This window comes from Micromesistius poutassou, assembly GCF_964030765.1.
Source record: "Micromesistius poutassou genome assembly, chromosome: 6".
Classification (NCBI taxonomy): domain Eukaryota; kingdom Metazoa; phylum Chordata; class Actinopteri; order Gadiformes; family Gadidae; genus Micromesistius; species Micromesistius poutassou.
In genome coordinates, this window is record NC_140276.1 from 12,046,573 (window position 1) to 12,069,025 (window position 22,453).

Below are 22,453 nucleotides of genomic sequence, written 5' to 3' on the forward strand. Positions count from 1 at the left end.
CAGCACCAAAAGCATGAATAGACCTTACTGAAGGCTTCAACAGGATGCGTTGCTATTGTTCTTCAGAAACATTCAATGAGGTATTGTTTCCTGTCATACACTGAACCTTAAAGTTGGCTGTTGAACAAAGGAAGATTGTATTAAGTAGGCTTTGAGTGAAATACTTTCTGCATTTAAAAAGGCATTCGTTCAAGCACTTTTAATAGGCTCTAACAGAAGAAATTAGGCAATAAATTAATAAATTTTAACTCAGTTGTATTTTTTATACCAAAAACAACAAGGTGAACTAATTAAATAGTAACCAAACAGCAGCACTTATCCCTGCAGCCTTCAGGCCCCCACAGAGCTCCAAAGAGCTCACCACAGTAACAGTGGAATGCATAGGCAGACATGACAGCCTTCTCTATGGTAGAGAATACGGGGTTCAACAATATGTTGAAAGTGCTTGACCCCTGATACTTTATAACTTTAAGCACATTTAGCCTCAACACACCTGATTACACCTCACGCTACAGCTGATTGTTGTAAGGTCAATGCTACACGCCACCAAGGTGGCTTTTACTGGGCTCCTCTGAATCCAGGACACAGGGTGGTGATGTTAAAACCGCTTTATTGCAGTTTGAGTATAATGATACTGCGCAGGTGTAACCTGCTGTCATAGGAGATCTCCCTGAGTGTGTGTGGTTTTGGCTCGTTCAAGCTGTGAGCATTGATGAGTCAATGCACAGAGGCCGCAACAGGTGTGCAGCCTCACCCAGCCCCACAGTCCGATCAGTCCCAGAGTCTGATTTTAAAGAATAAATGTACCTCCTTCCTGAACTGTGTGTAGATAAATAGGGCAGGATTACACTACTGTATTTTGTTATATTTTATAACGTTATAATCATAAGTCATAATGTTGGTACTTGGGGAGACACATATATTCTGAGGTGGTACGTGGTATAAAAGGTTTGGGAACCGCTGCCCTAATAAATACATTGCCTCATGTCAGTGGCCAAAACATTTTTTGACATGAGTGTGAGGTGTCGGTCAAGATATAGGAAAATCAACTCAAGCCTACCATGCAGTCCACCAGTCAAACCCTTCCAGCTGGTTGGATCCGCCAACATTGTGTTATCAAAAAGGGATATATTTTGAAATGGCTCATCAAGTTAACACCGTGTGGTAAAATAGGGGTCCTCTCTTCCAACTTTATTACATCGTAAATTGTTGTAATTATTGTCAATAGTCACCAAGAAAATACCATGCTATAGCACTTAACATAATTGTGTCAGCCTTTACTTCAAATGAAAAACAATAAATATTTCCAAGTGTTATTTTTTATAACATAATTTGAAATTATTTTTGCAGTACCCACAAAGCAGTCAGTCTAAGATGTTTAGAGCATGGAGCTCATAACATCAATATCACAAGTTCTTTGTCCATTCCATCTAATATCAGCTTACATTACATTATTTTGAGTTTTTACATCATCATCCTTCACTCTAAATAATTCTTATCTCTATTTGTAAACATGAATGCCTAAAAGTTTCTATAAACTCTAAAATAGAAATGTACGTGGGTTCATCCGCATTTAAATCACAGTTTGAAATAAACCACCATCCAGGGTTGTAAAGTTCTATTTGAGCTTCTTATCTTATCTTAAGCTTTCACTTTTTACACCTTGAGCAATTTACTGCACCTGAACCGGATCACAATATTGAGGAATTCTATACAAACTATATTAGGATCTGGTGATGGACTTCAGTGGCAGGTTTCTCTCACAGCAGAATACAGACTCTCCTGAGTCCTTTCACTGGTCTTCTTCCTTCCTCTGGTTTTCCTGCCAGAGAATTCCAATGCTGCGTAGTTCAGGGAATCAGTTTCCCTGTCCTACAACAGAGAACTATGTATTACTACCAAACGTTAGAGGGAAAAGAGAATACAATCAAACTAATGTACTTGTGTATTAATATATAAAGGCCAAGCACATGCAGGTTGGTACCATAACATGGTAAGTAGCTAAATGTTATGCAGAAACGTAGTTAGTCATTTTTTTTATTGCAATTAAAACAATATCAGCCTTCCTAAAAATGTAATTAATTAAACTGACATAATCATACCCATTATCCACTTTCCATATGTATCATAACCAAGCCACTAAATATTAATTATGCTTGATGATGAATAATTCATGAACGTATACATTCTAAAAAACACACACAATGCTGATGTACCTGTTGTTCTTGAATCACTGGGGCATGTGAAACATGGTAGGAGGCACTGGGATTCCCTGACAATATCAACGGAAGAAGAATATTCACTTTTTAAGATTAAGTTTCTATTGTTAATGTATTATTTAATAGAACCCTGATGTTCAAACTGTTTTAAATGTTTACATGTATATACACAGTATATATATATTTATAAAACGGGGGGCCTAAATCAAGCGATCTGATTGGTTCCCAACCGTTGTATATTGAGCGTATACACACAGCTATGACGCCCGTTCAGTTTACAGAGTCCAGTATCACTCCGCGCCTAACTTGAACTGTTGTTTATTTATATATAAAAGCGATAGCATAGTTCACTGAAGCCTAAAAAGCCAATAAAGCAAAGCAGTAAAGCAATAGGCACACGGTCGCCGGCAATTTAGCCTTCTAAATTGCTAAATTGCCGGCGAACCAAGCTACCGTCTCTAGCCTTCTCTCTGAAGGACGCTAGTGTGTTGCATAGCAACCGCCGTACACTTTGCCGGCAGCCAGGAGGGACTACTTTTCTGTATTCGTTAAAAAAAAATGCTTTTCCGACTTTCTAGCTTTTTCAAAATTGAGGGTGTCTATGACTTTAATTTCGCCATATTTACGTAACCGTTTTATAAAAGCAATAGATCACTTCAGTCAGTGATATACGGTCATTATACCACAGTGAAGGGGGTCGCCGCCCCTCCGCTGCGCGTCGGGACGGACAACGCCCCTTAACTGTGGTATAATGAGCGTATACCACGGCCTGTCGTGATCTATTGCTTAAATATATATGTGTAAAATAATTAAGACAAAAAATTGCGGCCAGATACCTGTAAAATATACTCTAAATATACTCTCTCTCTCTCTATCAAACATGGGGATCTCTAACCTTTCCTGAGATCATATGAAGTCCCATCAGTAGGCTAAGTGTAGAAAGTACTGCACCTTTGCAATGCTCACAAACTTTATTTTTATTTCTGGTTATGAACTGGATTATATTCCCAACCAGACAGCAAGCCAACAGTATTCCAAGCACCACGGTAACCAGATGACTGTTGGGTTCTAGAATTAAAAGGGAAGATTTAGATCTCATGGAAAACATTGAGATTCATTTTCAAGCAAATAAATGAATGTTAAACTTATATTATTCCATTATAATTAAAAAATAATCGAATAAACAACAATATACAACAATACAATAAAGTATTGTAAAAATATATATATATTCTTGAAGTAAGAAGTCAAATACCTGTTGACTGTTGACGTGTTACGTCCAGCTTAGTTCCATTTCCAAACACAACTTCCCCACATGCTGCCAGGGCACAGTAGTAAGTCCCAGCATCAGAGGAGTCTACATTGTTCTTGGGGAGAGTGTAGACACAGCTCTGTGGAGCAGACGGAGGCCCATAACTATTCTGACATTCACCACTCCTGTTTCCATTCATGTAAATGGAAGCAGGGTGAGATGATCCTGATATGAACCAGTACACACTGGGATCCCCTTGGCACTGGTTACTGTGGTTCGTCCTCTGGGAGGTAATAGAGCACTGGAGAGCCACAGGGTCTCCCAGCTGAACTGATGCTGACACAGGCTGTTGGACCACAGTCTGGGAGACAAACCTCTGGTCATTGGGATCTATACAGTTAAATAAAACAATCATCATAACTTATAAGAAACAAACCAAACATCTTTGCTATTCTTTCAGAGAACATTTATTTTCGATCATGACATTGGAAACAAAAAATATTTACACTAATATATGATTTACCTTTGACTGTCAGGAAAACACCATCATTCCAAAAGTTTTTATAGTAACTTCCTTGACTACAGAAATAATTTGCTTCATCCTCTTTTTTAATTTTGCTGATTGTCAAATTGAAGTTGCTTCCTTCTTCAATTGTGAACCTCGATGTAAAGAACGGCTGAATCGGTTTTTTTTCATAATATCTATTAGCTACCATTTGTGGATTATATCCCAGAGATTGCTTATACCATTTCAACCCTTCATTAATATTCTGGTTTTTCAAAACTGTACAATCCAGAGTAACAGTATCTAAGTTTAGCTTCTTTCAAATAGAGTGATTGAGGATCCTCTTGGGTCTGAATCAACGCTAAAAATAAAGAGAAACAAGAAAGAAACGTCCATCACTTGCTGTATATTTAGTATAGATAATGCAATAACATCCTACTGCAAGAATTACAATAGATTTTTTTATCAACAAACACCTCAATAATGTACCCACATTAAAACAGTACTTACATGCAGTACTCAAAATCATCATTGCTAGAAACATTGTCATGGTTTGATGCTGAACTAACGCTGGACTAACTGAAGTGCAAGATTCTGACTTTAGACTAACATCTACATATCCTGAGACCAATGTGATTGGCTGGAATTTAGAGCCACTTGATGAAGCAAGCCAATGATCCATTTTGCTTTTTGTGAGGTGCAGGTCATGTGATATTTAAATCCAAACTCAACACTGAAAACCAATGTTGTTCACTTTGTTTGCATCTATGTGGCATTGAAAGCTGGCTTTTAATGAATATTTTCCCTGATGATGAATACATTAGATTTTGCTTGCTAAGCCTAACCCTTTTTATCAATGTTATGAATATCCACAATCTAAACATTACACACACACACACACACACACACACACACACACACACATTTTAATACTTTTATTCAGATCTTAACTTACATGGGAAGATCACTGATCCAAACATTGAAGGAAGTATGTTACAGTTTTTAGTAAGGGCAGACCAAGAAAGCTTTCTGCCATTATTTTTTTATCTGCATTATTTGTTATGGATAAACATTGCACCTTCGTCTCAACACACACACACACACACACACACACACACACACACACACACACACACACACACACACACACACACACACACTGATATGAGAATGAGGTGGATAAAAACATCACACGAGAAATGCATTAAAAGATTAAATGAATGTATTACCATCATCGGTAGTAGCAGACACAGTAGCATTAGTAGCAGTAGTAGTTGTTGAAAAACACTGAAAGTTAGGAGTTAATATGCACCTCTCTGTGACTTAGGACAGATCTTATCGAATTAGTTTGAATGTTTGAGTACCAAAATGAACCTCAGCTTTGCATGGAGAGATATTAATGTGTTCTGTGTTGGAGCAACTCCAAGAAACTCATCAATTTCATCTCAACTCATCAACTACCAGTGTAAGTGGCAGTTACACTTTTGAGTGCCACTTCCTTTAATCATTCTCCCTATAGTGTATGTGCTTTTAACCACTGGTTTGTGAACAGAGAATGAGGCAGCAAGTTGAGAGGCGGGGGTATTGGACGATCATGTCTTTGTTTTTGACACACTACCACAACTCTGAACCATACATAGACCTGACTCTGGTCTCAACAGGATGTGTTGCTATTGGCACATTTCCACTGGCGGGTACGCTTCGGACCCAGCACGCCTCAGCCGAGTAGTGAGGGTGCGGTATAGCCCAGCTCAGTTACGGCTCGCGTTTCAACCGCTGCCAGTACCCTTATGGTAGGGCGTGGTTTAAGCCGGACGGCGATAGCCATGGCAGCTACGTAAGCATCGTGAACTCATAGCAGCCCGACACAGTGTAGCATGCTAATAAATCCAAGGAAAAAGAAGAACGTGCACGATGAACAAAGAGCAACAATGTAGGACGTCCAAGGACGGCAAATTTTTGCTCGACATTTTCTTCAATAAACTAAACTTTCGCCGTTGTCCAGAAATACCTCCCGGGTACTGTTTGTTTGTTATCCCCCTGTCACACGGAAGGGACGATTCTGTCGACCAATCAACGGACGGCGTGTGTAGCTCAAACTTGCCGGGACCCTTTCAGGCGTCTCAGTACCTCAACGGAGTAGTACTGTGAGACGAGTAGGCCTACGGCTCAATACGGCTCAGTCTGGGTCACGCCAACCAACCATGAATTGGTTATATATTCCCATCTCTGACTGAAACTGAATGGTAACTGTCCGTTTAGTGAACAGAGAAAGATTTTAATTGTATTATATTAATTTTGCTTGCATGTGCTTTTTTTTTAACAGTAAAGGAAAATAATTAAAGTAGTTGTTATCAACAATTTGGATGACTGTCTTAGTGAAGTGATTGATTGATTTTCTTTCAGTTATGCTAATGTCTAATATAATAATTGGGATCCTATTGCACTGCAGAGAGCAGTCCATTCCAGAGACACATACCCAACATTCATTTACAGCCAAAGATATCTTGTCTCTGTCTTGTCAGGTGTTAAGTGCAGGGCATGCCCTTGTTTTTATCTTGTTTGTGTTCTCCCTGTTCTCTCTCTGGAGTCATCTCTGTACACAGATCCACTGGCATGTTCCAAGTCATATGGAGATTTCGTATCCAAAAATGGATCCAGCGGCAGCCGATGTCTCAGCATGACCAAACCCTCAAGGAGATCAGCAAAATCTCTACGAGTTGAACATTGCCATGCAGAGAATCCTGGATGTTCAACCAACTGTTCCCCAGACCTCCGGCAATACAGAGGCTACAGCGGTTGTTCATTCATTCCCGCCGATGACATCGCAGTAACCCTACTTACTCCCGCCGGAGCGATATGACAGGAGACTGCAGGACTGCAGGGAGTTCCTGACAGTTTTCTTTTGCATCCAAACTGCAACCCTTCCATGCAGAACAACCCCGTGTTGCCTACATCATCGCCCTGCTGAAGGGTAGGGCTCTTGGGCCACCGCGGAGTGTGAGAAACAGACTCCAGTTTGCTTAAAGGTTGATCGCTTTGTTGAGGCGTTTCACAAAGTTTTTGACATGGGACACAAAGAGGGTTGGAGGCTCACCACCTGTCACCAGGGTGATCGCTCGGTGGCTGACTACTCAATTGAGTTTTGCACTCTTGCGAGGGAGACAGGATGGGAGAAGTGTTCTTTGGCCGTCTTGTTCGACCAGGGTCTTTCGGAGGTAATGAAGGACGAGCTCGCCTCTCCAGAGTTACCTCTTCAATTGGACGCCCTCATAGACCTCACACTGAGGAAGGACAGCTGAAGTCCGGATAGAGTGGGCGAGAGGATGGAGACAACTAGAGGTTACTTTCATCTTCCTCCTACCACAAACTCTACTTGTGGTAGGAGGACGAGACGGCCCAGGTGGAACCCATGCAATTGGATGGAATGACTATATCTCCGGAGGAGAAGCAACTTTGCATGACTAGGGTACTCTGCCTGTACTTTTTACGCTCAGGTCATCATTGGCTCGCCTGTCCAGAGCATTGAGGAAATGGTCGGGCTCACTAGTCACAGGAGGGGTGATAGTGAGTCAGCAATCTCCCTCTACTCCCTCTAGCACGATTCCCGTACATTTACCCAAGTTGTCCTACAGTGGACCCACTGTAACAAAACATGCCCTCATTGACTCTTGGGCAGCAGAGAGTTTCACAGACCCACTCCTTGCCCAAGAGTGGGGTGTTCCCCAACAACCTCCCTCGGCACCTGTCCCTGTGATAGCCCATGATGGCTAGATTAGAGTCAGGTACCATTACGCACTGCAATATCCTACTCCATCTCGAGGTAGCAAGTAGGCTGAGAGAGACTATACAGTTTTATATTGTTGACTCTCCTTAGTCTCCCTTAGTACTCAGTCACCCCTGGTTAGGAACACGTAATTATCAATTGATTGATCTGCCGATAAAATTGTTACGAAAAATACATCTTCACATTGACGATTCCAGGTTCCACACCTGTCTAGCTGTCGTCTCCACTGGTAGGGTAGTTGCCACAGAGGGCAAAAGCAACCTAGATATTACAATATTCCCAGGGAGTACTGGGATCTGGAGGAGGTCTTTAGCAAGACACGCGCTAAGGACTTACCCCCCCATAGACCTTATGACTGTGCCATAGATCTTTACTGGGAACCCCACCACCATCTTTTACCGGGAAGATAGATAGATAGATTCTCCCTATCACGCCCCTAGACTTTAACTATGTCGACTTACACCGAGGAGGCCCTTGCAGCAGGCCATATTTGCCCCCCCCTTCGTGGCCAAATAAGATGGAGGACAGCGGCCTTGCATTGATTACAGGGGACTCAATAGGATCACTGTAAAAATTTGCTATCCCCTTCCCCTTATGAACAGTGTTCGAATCACTTCAGGGAGCTCAGATTTTCACTGAATTAGACCTACATTGTGCTTAACATTGAGTGAGGATAAGGGAGGGGAATGAGTGGAAGACTGGGTTTAAGACTTTGAGTGGCCACTATGAATACCTGTGGAGACCTTTTGGTCTAGTTAAAGGACAATTCCGGTATTTAGCACATTTTGCCCTCTTTCTTGGTTGTCTAGGATGAAATACAGTGGTTGACACCGAAATTTTGACTATTGGTCCTGTCTCGGGCATTTGGCTCATTTCGAATCACCCCTGCCTGCTTCAGAATGGCTGGGTACGGGCATTCACAAACCTGTCTTTAAAACAACCATAAACTTTCGTTTTCAGAAATGTGCAACTCACAGAGTGGTTAGTGGTGTTTGTTGATGTTCCAAATAAAGTATCGTAGCATAATACAGTTTCTGTCGTGTTTTATATGCCATTTTGCCATATAACCAGCCCAGAATCTTGAATGTCGAATCATGGGTAAAATGTCAGAAAAGGCACGAGCGGGATTCTTTTCCAGCAGCGAACAGAAGCTGCTTGTGGATGTCTAGTGGAGGAGTACAACCATATAATAATTCAAGGACGGAAAACTTAACCATTAATAAAAACATGCAAAAATGGCATGGCAAAAAATAGCCGGTTGAATGTGTAAGTAGTAATAGGCGTAACATATTTTAATGGAATTTTGACCGTATTATTGCAATCAGGAAGATAGTGTCTGGGTAACGTGTCGGACTTGTACCCGGTCGTCCAGGGTTCAATCACCACGCAAATAGTTAGTTAGGAAGGGTTACTGGAGAAATAAATTAACTTTTCATGCCATGTATTTTCCATTTCTTTGAAAAGATAGGCCTATTAAATGCAGCCAAAAATATTCTAAATTGACTAACTATAGCAAGATCACTCACCAGGGTGGGAATTTCACGACGGCCATGACGGCCATGGCCGTCGTTGCCCTGCACTTTGGCCTTGATGCCCTGTGAAAAAATGTTGTTGTTTTTTAAAATTACGTTCAAGGTGGCCTTTGTGCCCCTGTCAAAGTTGATGGGCAAAATAGCCTAACGAACATATCACATGTACATTACGAATATAGTCAGCCATTTTTTCAGGTCAAGGCCTGAGCCGGAGGCCGCATGTCCCAATTAGGGGAGATGCTGGAGACTCAGACAATGCACCACACATTCGCAAGAACAGGAGTCAGTCTGCTGATAATATTCGGCCACAACTCTGGGTCAAGATACCCCTCGAGAAGCCCTCGCACCTGGTTAGAAACACAGAAGACACTCATAAACGATATCAGAGCCCAGAGGCTCAAGGTCAAGCTAAACATCCAGAAACACACACACCAGCCTAAACGCACACACCTCGTGTGTGCGTTTAGGGAAAATAGAGGGAAAATACAGCATAAGACTGTACCACACAGATCACCTCATGCTCTTCTGAAGCAGAACTTCCACGGAGGCGAAGCTCCAGACGACCTCAGCGCTGTTAGGGACTTAGAAATATTCGATCTCTCACGCTTTATGAATCTGTATCACCTTTGCTACTTTACTCAATAAATCCGAGGCCCTCGTGCTGACAAACTTTATTACCTCTCCGTCTCACTTCATCTGGTCAAGTAGCTAGACAGACTGTTTTTCCCAACAAAGTTCCAGGGTAAACAACGCTAGTGACGCGTGGTGGGCTTTTATGGAATTACAGCCATCCTAGTGCGCGCAGTAGGCTAGTCACGTGTGTTATGATATTTTAGTCCAGGAAAGGCCGCCGAGACAGGATCGCTTTTAACTCACTTTATTTGGTTAAGGTTATTGGTCTATTGTCTATCGTCTATGAAACAAAAGGAGAGGGATCGTATATAACACGCGTGGAGCGTCTCTAAGCTTTACATCTAATCGATACGCCGCCCAAGAGATTCTGATTCTAAAATGGCGGAGTCCGAGTTAAATAGGCAGTAGAGGTGGGCGTGTTCTGTGGCTTTAAAAGCCCGCCCTCTTCATCTATGTATGATCAGCTGGTTGTGCCTGGTTGTGACTATACACAAGTCAGCTTATGTTATGTTTACTCAGTATTGTGGCTATGGGAGAATATTATGGCTGAAATATGTTACACGTGTCTGTGGATCAGAGCAATTGCTCTACTGTGATTGTTCCAAAATAGAACTTGCGCAACTTCGCGAGCCGCGCAAGTGAAGTATCAACATCCAGTGTTTGTAAAAAGCTGTTTAAAATAACAGCGTTAGATAACGCCGTTATTTTTTCAGTAACAGGGTAATCTAACAAATGACTTTTTCCGTCGTTACAACGCCATTACCATTACTGACAGTAAAATTCGGTGCGTTACTATGAATTGATTGAATAAACTGCGTAATCCGAACGCACCGGGCTCCACACAAACTGATAGTGAGGATACCGGGTGGTTTAACAAAGAGATAAGCGATTATTATTGGCTGAGTCATGTTTCATGGTAGCCAATCTGAGTCAGTGTTTTTACACACAAGCCAGGATACGAGTGCCACACGCACATGCAAACACAAAAACCAAACAGATTCGATGAAGCAGTAGAAATGGCGATTCCGGAGCAATCCGAATAGTTGGCATTTTCAAGGTGGAGATATAAGCACTACTTCAAATTCATTGAGGTCAAAGGCAAGAACGTGCAACATTATGTCCAGTTTTTTTCCCACTTTGTCAACATCCGTTGTAAGCAACTCTATCTCTTCCTTTTTTATGGCAGGGAGGAGGCATTTCTCTTTCTTTACTCTAATGTAATGTATGTAAATTTGACCGATTGTGGTCTTTCACTTGACAAAATCGTGAGGACTAGGCTTGGCGGAACCTTCTGATGGTACACTTGACCTGACAGATGGACTTCTCTGAAACACAGCTCAAGTAAGCGTGGCAGCTACTGTGTGTTCACACCGCACTTCGCCCCGCGACACGTTTCAATGTTAAGTGAACGTGGAGACGCGAATCGGGCGAATTTTTTTTTCGCCGATACGCGCGACAAGATTTGATTGACAGCGCGAATTTTTTCCACGTGAACGGCGAGCGCGTTCACGTGGATTCGCACCGCGAATAATTCGCCCCGCGAATAAAGTTAAAATATTTCAACTTCTTCGCGGCATTCGCGTTGAAACAGCCAATCAGCGTTCACTCCCTGTGGGTAACGTGGGTGAAGTAACGTAAAACAGCCAATCAGCGTTCACTCCCTGGGTGACGTCACGTAACAGCCAATCAGTTCACTCCCTGGGTGAAGTAACGTAAAACAGCCAATCACCGTTCAACCGTTCAGTGAACCGCAGCTTGGAGGAGAAAGTGATTGTTGCCGTTTGCGACTCCCGCTCTATATCTACATATAATATATAAATATCTATATCATATAATATATACGATATATATAATATCACGGCACAAAGCGGTGTGCGCCTCCGGATTATATTATTAACCCATAAACGACGGGCTCTCCCTCTTCCACAACAGGTACAGACACACATCTCGGCCATGGTTGATGAGAATGAATTGGCATGAATGACCGTTGCCAGGCAAAAAAAAAATTCGCCCCGCGAATGCACACAAAAATGCACAGCGACAGATTATGATTTGTCGCGCGGCAACATTCGCCTATTCGCGCGAATAGGCGAAATGGGACAAAGTGCGGTGTGAACACACCGTTAGCCTGCCATGGACCAGGTTAATTTGGTCTGATAAATTCCCATGGTTACTTAGCGGAGAGTCCCTTAAGTCACATTAATGGAACGGAACCTGGCGAAATAAGCCCGGCTTTGCACATAGCTTGGTTGATGGAATACCCCTCAGGTACCACCCATGTGATTGGTGTATGTTTCATATAATAATACATTATTATGTATAATACATAATAATGCTAACCGTTTACCTCTCCAGCCATCTGTTTGCCCCTCCAGATCACCATTTGTCTCAGCAACTCACTGTTGACACATCAGCTGGGCTCCTTCAGGACTTTCACACTTCCTTCCACGCTTTAACTTTGGGGGAGGGAATGGGGTATTATTGGTGTATGGTGGATATATTGTGTTCACTGGAATCCCTTCTCAGGAAGTCGTTCTATTATCTGTGCTTATCAATACCGTGTGGGGGGACGCTAAATGCCCTAAATGGGACGTACGGTGTTTAGCCTGCAGGTGGGGCTGGGGAGTCAGGTGTGGAGCACTCCAGGTCTGCCGGGTTGATTGGGGCTGATTGCCGGCACCTGCGCGCAATCAGACCTGCCAGGGATTGTGTATTTATGTGCCTGCTTTTGCCTTGCAGTAGGAGGAGGACAGCATGAGCGAGAGCTGTTGCGTGGACAATCGCTAGCAGCCACCTAGCCGCTTTATGTGCTACCGCTATAATATGATTTACTGCTACGCTGCTAACCCTGACTCCGTCCACTCTGTACAAAGTGTCTCTTATCTTTCTACCAGGTTTGGTGTTGACAAGCCATTTTAAAATCTAAATGTGTGACCTCAGTGGGCGGGTTCACTGAGACGTGTGACAGACAGATCAACTCCAGCCTACCAGTCGGGTGGGCCCTCCCACATTGTGATGTCACAAAGGGATAGATTCTGAAAAGGCTCATCAACATGAAACCTTGTGATAAAACAAGGTTTTTGTAAATGCCACCACTTTCTGCCCTTTCCCCCTGTTCCTGTCCTAAATTGTCATTCATATTGTAAAACAACACCAAGCCAAAAGACACTTGTCTCTGATCCTTGTTTACATTTTATAGCTGTTTGTCTCTTTTCGATTTGTTTAATATCAGCAAGTCATGTTTACATTGCTACAACCACTTAGACAGCCATTGGGATCTTAACAAACAACCCCACAAACCCTACAATTCAATGATGGAGGCTGTGTTCACTGCAAATTAGAAACAAACATTTTCAAGCTTTTTGCATTCATTTTTATTTCAAATTTCCCATAAAGCAGTTTGTCTAGCTGAGTTGTTTAGAGCATGGGACTAATAATGCCTTTTGTAAAGGCTGAAAGTATCTATACTAGGAAACCCAAGATGACATGCTTGCTCATCTCCATAAATAAAAAAAAGGAAATAGTTTGAACCAAACCCCATTCCATTGTGTATAAATGTGCTATTTGAGCTTTGTCAGAATCATATTATTTATTGTCTTTCATATCTTAACTTGGCTTGTACTTTTTATCCCTTTTAGAAATGTACTGCACATCCACCATATCAGACTATACTAGGACCTGGTTGATGGACTTCAGTGGCATGTTTCTCTCACAGCAGAATACAGACTCTCCTGAGTCCTTTTACTGTTCTTCTTCTTTTTCCTGCCAGAGAACTCCAACGCTGCGTAGTTCAAGGAATCTCTTTTCCTGTCCTACAAATCCCATTACTACAAACAAACGTTTGAGAGGATTCACAGTTGACACAATATTTTATGTTATGTCATCTAACAACACTTTTATGCTTTTGCAGATAGTTAATCTTTGGTTCAAAATATATAATATATATATATATATATATATATATATATATATATATATAAATGATGAGTATGGATCAGATAGTCCTGATCACTACTATAACTATTGAAAATAAAATATTCTGCTGAATGTACTGCTGAATTAATGTAGGCGATCTTGCACACTGAAACTTCTCTATCTAAGAGGTGGCGATGCTCTTAAACCTGTCCTGATATGAGTTATTGTGTTGAATGTGCTGTAGTGTTACAATGCTCACAAACCTGTAATGTATGATTAGAATGAGGATTATAATCACAAGCAGACAGCAAGCCAACAGAATCCGATGCAGCAAGATCACTAGCTGACAGTTGGGATCTAGAATCAGACAATGAACAATGGGTCATCATGAATCTCTAGAGATCATATAATTTCTGTAATCTGTACCATCCAGTTCAGAGTATTCCATGTGGATCTAAATATACAATCTCAAATATGCCCTCAGTATAACATATATTCTCTATAAAAGTATATTTCTAATGCCTTCTTAATCAAATTATTAGCAAATAATTTGGAAGTAGGATATCAACCAGTTACATCATGTGCTTGGTTTGATTTCCAAGCACAACTTCCCCACATGAAGTAGGATATATATATATTGACCTGTTTTGTTAGTTCCATTTGGATACACATCCAGCGTAGTTCCATTTCCAAACAGAACTTCCCCACATGCTGCCAGGGCACAGTAGTAAGTCCCAGCATCAGAGGTGTCTACATTGTTCTTGGGGAGAGTGTAGACACAGCTCTGTGGAGCAGACAGAGACCCAGAACTATTCTGACATTCACCACTCCTGTTTCCATTCATGTAAATGGCAGCAGGGTGAGATGATCCTGATCTGAACCAGTACACACTGGGTTCCCCTTGGCACTGGTTACTGTGGTCCGTCCTCTGGGAGGTAATAGAGCACTGGAGAGCCACAGGGTCTCCCAGATGGACTGATGCAGACACAGGCTGTTGGACCACAGTCTGGGAGACAAACCTCTGGTCATTGGGATCTGAACAGTTAAATAAATCATCATAAGAAACAAACCAAATATCTTTGCGGTTCTTTCAGAGGAATTTGTTTTTTCGATCATGATATTTAAAACAACAAATATCCAAACAAATATATGATTTACCTTTGACGATCAGGAAAACACCATTTTCCCAAATGTTTAGATATTGTCCTCCTTGATTACAGAAATAATTTGCTTCATCCTCTTTTTTAATGTTGCTGATTGTCAAATGGAAGTTATTTCCTTCTCCCACTGTGACCCTCGACATAAAAGATGGATAAATATTTGATGTATAATATCTTCTAGCTACCATTTGGGGATTATATCCCAGAGATTGCTTATACCAGTATAACTCTTCATTGGTATTCTGGCTTTTCAAAACAGTACAATTGAGAGTAACAGTGTTTCCAAGTTCAACTTTTTTCAAATAGAGTGATTGAGGATCCTCTTGGGTCTGAATCAGCACTAAAACAAAGAGAAACAAGAAAGAAACATACATCACTATTGTTATATATTTAGAATACAAAATGCAATAACATCCTACTGCAAGAATTACAATAGATTTGTATCACCAAACACCTCAATAATGTACACTTCATTAAAACAGTACTTACATGCAGTACTCAGAATCGTCATTGCTAAAAACATTGTCATGGTTTGATGCTGAACCAACGCTGGACTAACTGAAGTGCAAGATTCTGACTTTAGATTAACATCTACATATCCTGGGACCAATGTGATGTGGTGTTAACAAACCATTATAAAGTCTAAATGTGTGACCTCAGTGGGCGGGTTCTCTCAGATGTCTGACAAACAGATAAACTCCAGCCTACAACTCAATGTTGTCCACCAGTCATCTCCTCCCATCTGGGTGGACCCTCCCCCATTATTTTTGCTAAAAACACCAAGCCAAAAGACGCATACGACCCATGAAACCTACAATTAAATGATCAAGGCAGTGTTCATTGCTAATTAGAAACAAACATTTCAAAGCTTTTTTTTCATTTGTTGCGTTTATTTTTAATTGCAAATTTCCCACTTAACAGTTTGTCTAGCAGTGTTGTAGAATGTCGAATGAATATATGTTTTTCCAAACACTCTTCAAGCGACTGTTTGGGGAACATATCCATGGGATTGCTTGTACAAGTCTAACTTATAGCTTAGGTAAAGTAACCTTATCTCCAAGTTCTGCTTTTATTTCAGAAACTGAAGGAGGAATGTCTTCGGTCTCAACCGGCACTAGAAATAAAGAAATACAAAAATATGAAATATACCTACATGCTACAATGCAAGTGACAATTGTTTAATCATTTACAGGAAAAAGTTGATTTGAAGCGTAATTGTACTTACATGCTGCAATCAGAATTGTCATTGCAAAATAACTTGCCAACATCATCACGTTTTTAGTGCTGAGTGACAGTTTGGACCAACATGTACATGCCATACATCAATTGTGATTGGCTGGACCTTCAAGACTACTAGCCAATGATTCACTTTGTTTCTGGAGATGCATACCTAAATTAAAAACTTAAAAATCATCAGCCATTAAATGTGTTTCTGTATTTCCTCTATAAGACGCTAATTAGAATTTAGATAATCTCTTCAATATGATGACAATGATAATTTATGTTTCTCATATTTGAAATGAATGTGATATTCCAACTAGTCTAGAATTCAGCAGCTAAGTTTCTCTACTGGTTCTAACAGACTGCAATTGTGGCTTCTCCATTGACGTTTAAAATGTATTTAAATCCTGTAGATCACAATTAAATCATTTTGTAGCCCCTTACGAGTCAGTGTGCAGCCTTTCTCCTCAGGCAGGGTCCTCCTTGATGTAACAAAGTCTCAACTCATATCGAGAGGTGACTGTTCCTACTCCATCAGAGCCCCTCAGGCTTGGGGAACCATGCTAGAGGACATACGGCTAGCAGAATGGGCAACATCTTTTACCACTAGTCACTCAACTCATCACTCACAATCATGCCTTTCTATTTAATCTCTATGTACTGTCGAGTGTTCCGCACGAAACAGATGCCCCTCCCAGCCCCGCAGGTTTTACAGTAGTGCATACACACAAATTGGTGAGGTTGATGTGAAGGAGAGGACCAAGGCAGTTGTTCCTCTGTTCGCCTGTACTACGACCCAAGGGTGCGATCTGGTCTAATTATAGGGAAGAGTCACTTTTCTGTTTGGAAGTTTTAGGATTTTTATTAGGAACTATACTACCCAGGGGACAACTTGTGATCGATGCACAGGTCCCGTCTTCATTATCAACGACGACCAGGAAGTATTTGTGCCCATTGTTGTGCAGACAAATGGGCCTGCGATATCTGCGGAGTAGTGTTCTCCTTGGACATCACAGTGGATTGCTTCCGGGGGGCAGGGAAGCCGCTTTGCACCCCCCTTATTTGCACATTCTACACATTGTAATTAACATATAACATAATATAACATAATAGAGAATAACAGAATCACATAGAATAGATACTAATAGTTCATAATAGGTCTGCTTCCCCTTCTTGTTAGGGGAAGGGGAATACCCCTCTTTATGTGGAGAGGGGCTGTCCTGCCTTCCAAGCTGCAAACTGGGCCTTCCTTTGGTCCTTCTGCTCTTTGGTTAGCGCAGCATAAGCGTCTGTGTCTAGGTAACCCGGTTTCTGGGGAACTGTCTAGGCTCTCGGGCCTTCCTGTGCCATAGTCTGTGTCTGGCTGTGGGTAGTGGGTCCCGGTCTGGGTCCTCTGTTTCCAAACCCCGGACGACCTCGGTTAGATGGCTCACCTCTCCCTCTGGGGGAACGATTGTCCTCCCTTATGTCTGACACACTGTCAGCTCTGGGGGCCTGATTGTGGGAGGGACCACTCACTTCCCTATTTGTGTCCCTGGAGTCTCCTGCTCGGGGAGAACTCTGGGGTGTGGGTCTGTTTGATTTGAAGTTTTGTGCTTTCTGGATTATAAGAGAGTGAGTGTCATAGATGGTTAATTCTGATGATCTCTCTTTTTGAGACCAGTTTCTCCAACCGGAGGCTAGTCTATTCCCTCCAGGGATTGCGAGGCAGAGTCTCTCTATGTGAATCTCTGAGGCCCCTTCGTCCAAAAGATTGTTTATTGCCGTAACGGTGGTCCCCATGCCCTCTCTTATCTTCTGGGCCTCTAATCTGGCTTTCCTTGAGTTGCCTATGAGGCAGGAGTTTCATCAACTCCTTCATGGATATTGGGTCAATGGTTGGGTGTGTGGCAGGGGGTGGGGGCGTTGCACCCGTTAGATCCCCACTAGGGCCTGTCATTGGAGTGTAATACTCCCTCACTCTGGGTGAGGTGTTAGAGATCCTCGGCTAAGCTCAGTGGAGGAAGACTCTGGTCTATGTGTCCAACACAGGTCACTCGTTTAAGCCCCTACGAGGTTAAGCTAAATTTAGGCTATATGCGTTTCGATCGAACTCTGTGGCGTCTCTTACCACCCCAGTCCCTATGGGCCACGAAGCGGGGAACAAGTCTGAACCTCTTTATATTGCCTCACTCTCCGGACCAGTCACCATCAACCTTGTTTGTGTCATGCACCTCACCTATCGTGCGGAGGCTGGGAGAGCTGCGAGCTGTTGGTCAGGCCCTTACTGGGGAGCCGGATCAATTACTGAAGAACTGATTTAATCGCCTACTACAAAATGTAGTAAGGTAGTTTTATTTAGATTCAATAAACTCGTTTACACTATGACAGAAAAAAGGAATTGTCAAGAGAAAGAGGTTAAATGTTAACAGAGTCTAATATATAATACCGTTTTACAAAATGTTACAGAAAATCACGATTACATTAAAAAGAGTCTAAAACATTAAATCATCATTAAGGTTTCTATTAAGAGGTCTACACGCTCCTGTCTTTGCATATCTATTAGAGTCAACAATTGAGTCTATTAGACTGCACGAGCAGCGTTACAATAAACCATACAATAAACCATACAATCAATTATCAATCAACAATACAAATTATCAATAAACAATATAAGTAAGATTAGATATAATAGATATAATCCCGTGTCACAGCTTGGTCCTGCGTGGGTGCTATCCCAGTAAATCTGAAAAAGAATAAACTAAAGAGAGGTAATCGCAATAAGCTAAAAAGATCTCCGTAGAGGCTGCCTTACTAAATAAGTAGAGGATCTCCGTAGAGGCTACTTCACTAAGCTAGTAGAGGGAGAAAGGGAAGGAGAGGAAGAAGCAGTGACCGGGGTCCAATAGAGTCAACAAGTGACTCCATCAGACCCCGTGGGTTAGTGAGTAAAAGAAGGCAGGAGAAGAAGTGCTGCCGAGAGGGTCCTGGGTGTGCTCTATATATACCAGTCGCCAGCTGATTTGTGCGTGCGAAGGCAGGCGCATGCGTAGTTATGATATAGTTATATTCCGTCTTAATCAGAGGCAGAGAGGCATGGAGGTTCCTGTTTTTCTTCTGGGGTCCTTTGGTACAATTTTTGCTGACGCAGCAGCTCAGCAGTTCAACAATTCAACATCTCAGTATTTTCCACATGATGGAAACTAAATTCGGAAGTCCTGCTCATATATGGTAGTGTTATTCGGAAGTCCTGTTCATATATGGTAGTGTCACTGAAAGTCTGGTTTTTTTCCATGAGCAGATGTGCACGATTGTTCCCGTTTTCTTCGGAGGCCACCGGTATACTTAGCATCGAAACCGCGGATCAGCAGTTCCAATATTTCAGCATTTCGATGTCTCACATATGGCAGTCTTTTTTACGAACAGATGGTCATGATGGTTCCGCTTTTCTTTGAGGTAGACAGTACACTTATTGTTGAAACAGCAGATCAGTAATATAACATTTCAGATACAGCAGATCATTAGTTACAACAGTTCAGCAATTCAACAGTGTTCATTTATTGTCCGGATTAATAGCAGATGTCCTACCCTTGATTGGGCAGTGTGAGGCTTAGGGCTAGGTGCGTCAACGTGTGGCCTCACGGGCACACAACAGTACATTTACACTGTTCTGTGAAAAAGCCACACACACACATATGCACACATACACACTTGTGGTCGAGGTATGAGATAGGGGCTGTGGCTGGCCATGTCGTTGTTACAAGGCAGCACCAAAAGCATGAATAGACCTTACTGAAGGCTTCAACAGGATGCGTTGCTATTGTTCTTCAGCAACATTCAATGAGGTATTGTTTCCTGTCATACAATGAACCTTGAAGTTGGCTTTGAGTGAAATACTTTCTGCATTTAAAAAGGCATTCGTTCAAGCACACTTTTAATAGGCTCTAGCAGAAGAAATGAGGCAGAATAATAAATGCAAGAAAATATTTGATCTTAAGGCCAACCCACAACACTCAACAGACCTATTGGTTAATACCACCTGTCATTATGCGCATTTGTCAAAGACTTTGTCATAAGTAGTAGTAACTTTCAACTCACTTGTATTTTTTATACCAGTAACTTAACACCTACTTGAGTATAATTTCATGAAAGTTACATTACTTCAATACCTAAGTAAGATTTTTTGGGACCTCTAGACACACACACACACACACACCTACACACTGTGACAACCCGCTCCCCACCCGGGGGAACCGGGGGGTGGTGGTCGACGGGGTATACCGCCGTCACCCACCAGTCGGCAGCAGAGCGTGCGTCGGCACCCGGCGCAATCACCGGGATGCAACGCACCTGGCCGGAGGGGGGGAGAGTCGGCATAAAAGACGAGCATGGACGCACACCGGGGGGAACAAGAAGAACCAGCAAAGAGCCATTAGATAACGGAGAGTCTCACGGAGGACACAGTTGTTCTAGTTTTTGCATTGCCTTACCTTGTACCCATTGAGCCGAATAAACGCCAGCTTCGGCTCACCCTGCAATCTGAGTGTGGTGCATTCCGTGTGTGTGTGAGTACCATTCGTGAACCGGGCTGCCACATATGGTGGAGAATGCGGGCAACCCGACCCCACTACCTCACACGGTAACGTACCCACTCGATCCATCATGCAGAACCCCGACGGCACCGCCGCTCCCTCTGTTGTTCAGAGACAACAACAGCTCCAGGCACAGGCTGCCGCGGTACAGCGGGAGACGGCGGAAAGTCTCGCTCTGCTCCGCGAAGCGGTGATCCGGCTCACGCAGCATGCCGTCCGCGACGCGCCGACAGCCGCGCCGACGGTCGCGCCGACAGCCGCTCCGACCAGCCGGCTCACCAAGCTCGGACCGGACGACGATGTCGAGGCGTACCTGGAGGTATTTGAGAGGACCGCCCGGAGGGAGAACTGGCCGGCAGAACAGTGGGCCCACATCATCTCGCCCTTCCTCACCGGTCCCGCGCAGCAGGCGAGCCAGGATCTACCACCCGAGGACGCCGAGCAGTATCCAGCGCTCAAGCAGGCCATACTGGCCTACTACGGGCACAACCTCGCGGCCCGCGCCCAACGGTTTCACGACTGGCGGTTTGACATCCACGGTGCAGTGCGGACCCAGATCGCCCAGCATGGTCGGCTAGTAAGGAGGTGGCTGACCACGGGTGAGGGACCCAGCCCGGTGGATCGGGTACTCATCGATAACACCGTTCGTCAGCTGCCGGCCGAAGCCCGGAGGATCCTGGCCCACCACCATCCCGAGACGGTAGACGACTTGATCCGGCAATTGGAGAACTGGCAGGTAGCCCAGCATCTCAGCGCCAGTCCCCGGACCAGCCTGCGGCCGACCGAGAACCGACGAGACCGGAGGAGGCCCCTGACGGCGTCGCGGACACCACCACCGGAGCCGCCGATCGTGTCCCGGGAGGGTCGAGAAGGGAGACGGTGCTACGCCTGTGGTCAGCAGGGGCATTTGGCACGAGACTGTCCCGGGGACAGAGACGTGTCGATGCCATCGGCCTATGCGGACGAGGGTACGTACCGGCCCTGTATGTTGGCCACCTGTTGGGCACAGGGGGTAGCTGGGTCCCCGACCATCCCAGCACGGGTTATGACCCAGGACACACAGGCCCTCCTGGACACGGGGAGTGTGGTGACCCTCCTTCGTCCCGAACTAGCGGGGGGGAAGGGTGGGGAACCTATGGAGGTGGCCTGTGTACACGGGGATACCCGGACCTATGGGTCATGCCATGTGGTCATACGGACCCCCTACGGGGTGTTCACAGCCCGGGCGGGGATCGTACCCCACCTGCCGGTACCCCTTCTTATCGGGAGGGATTGCCCGATTTTCCACAGACTCTGGGATCCGGAGCGGGAAAATCGGGTAAGGGGAGAGCCTGCTCGCCGAGCGAGGAGGAAGGGGCGGCCGGCGTATGGGGCCATCCGGATACCAGCGACCCAGGAGGAGTCATCGGCAGAGGACCCCGGGCCAGAAGGGGACGGACCCTCGCCACCGGGATCTCCAGCCCGCTCGGGAGGGCGCGCTTCTGGATCACAGCGGCTCGGACCCGGCACCTCGGATACCCTGACGGCGCCAGACCTGGACGACCCACCCGAGGAAGCAGAGAGTTCTCCTCTCACCGAGTTTTCGGACTTCCTACCGGAGGGGGGGTTAGGAACCACTCGGCCGGGCCAGTTTGCGAGCGCTCAGCTGCAGGACGACG

The 22,453-nt window shown here is 43.9% G+C and overlaps 2 protein-coding genes across 2 annotated transcripts; both read right to left on the reverse strand.

The window, feature by feature from the left end:
* Positions 1–1,743: 1,743 nt before the first annotated feature.
* LOC311345140 (uncharacterized protein) lies at positions 1,744–3,886 on the reverse strand (the record flags this gene model as incomplete). Its single annotated transcript, XM_084469511.1, has 4 exons — positions 1,744–1,872; positions 2,217–2,272; positions 3,171–3,287; positions 3,475–3,886. The coding sequence occupies 4 exons, from the start codon at positions 3,884–3,886 to the stop codon at positions 1,744–1,746; spliced, it is 714 nt and encodes a 237-aa protein (XP_084325637.1).
* Positions 3,887–13,669: 9,783 nt separating this feature from the next.
* On the reverse strand, positions 13,670–15,532 carry LOC311345219 (uncharacterized protein; the record flags this gene model as incomplete). The annotated part of the gene is made up of 4 exons (XM_084469599.1): positions 13,670–13,755; positions 14,486–14,878; positions 15,002–15,343; positions 15,493–15,532. 4 exons carry the CDS (start codon positions 15,530–15,532, stop codon positions 13,670–13,672), a joined length of 861 nt encoding a protein of 286 aa, XP_084325725.1.
* Positions 15,533–22,453: the final 6,921 nt, after the last annotated feature.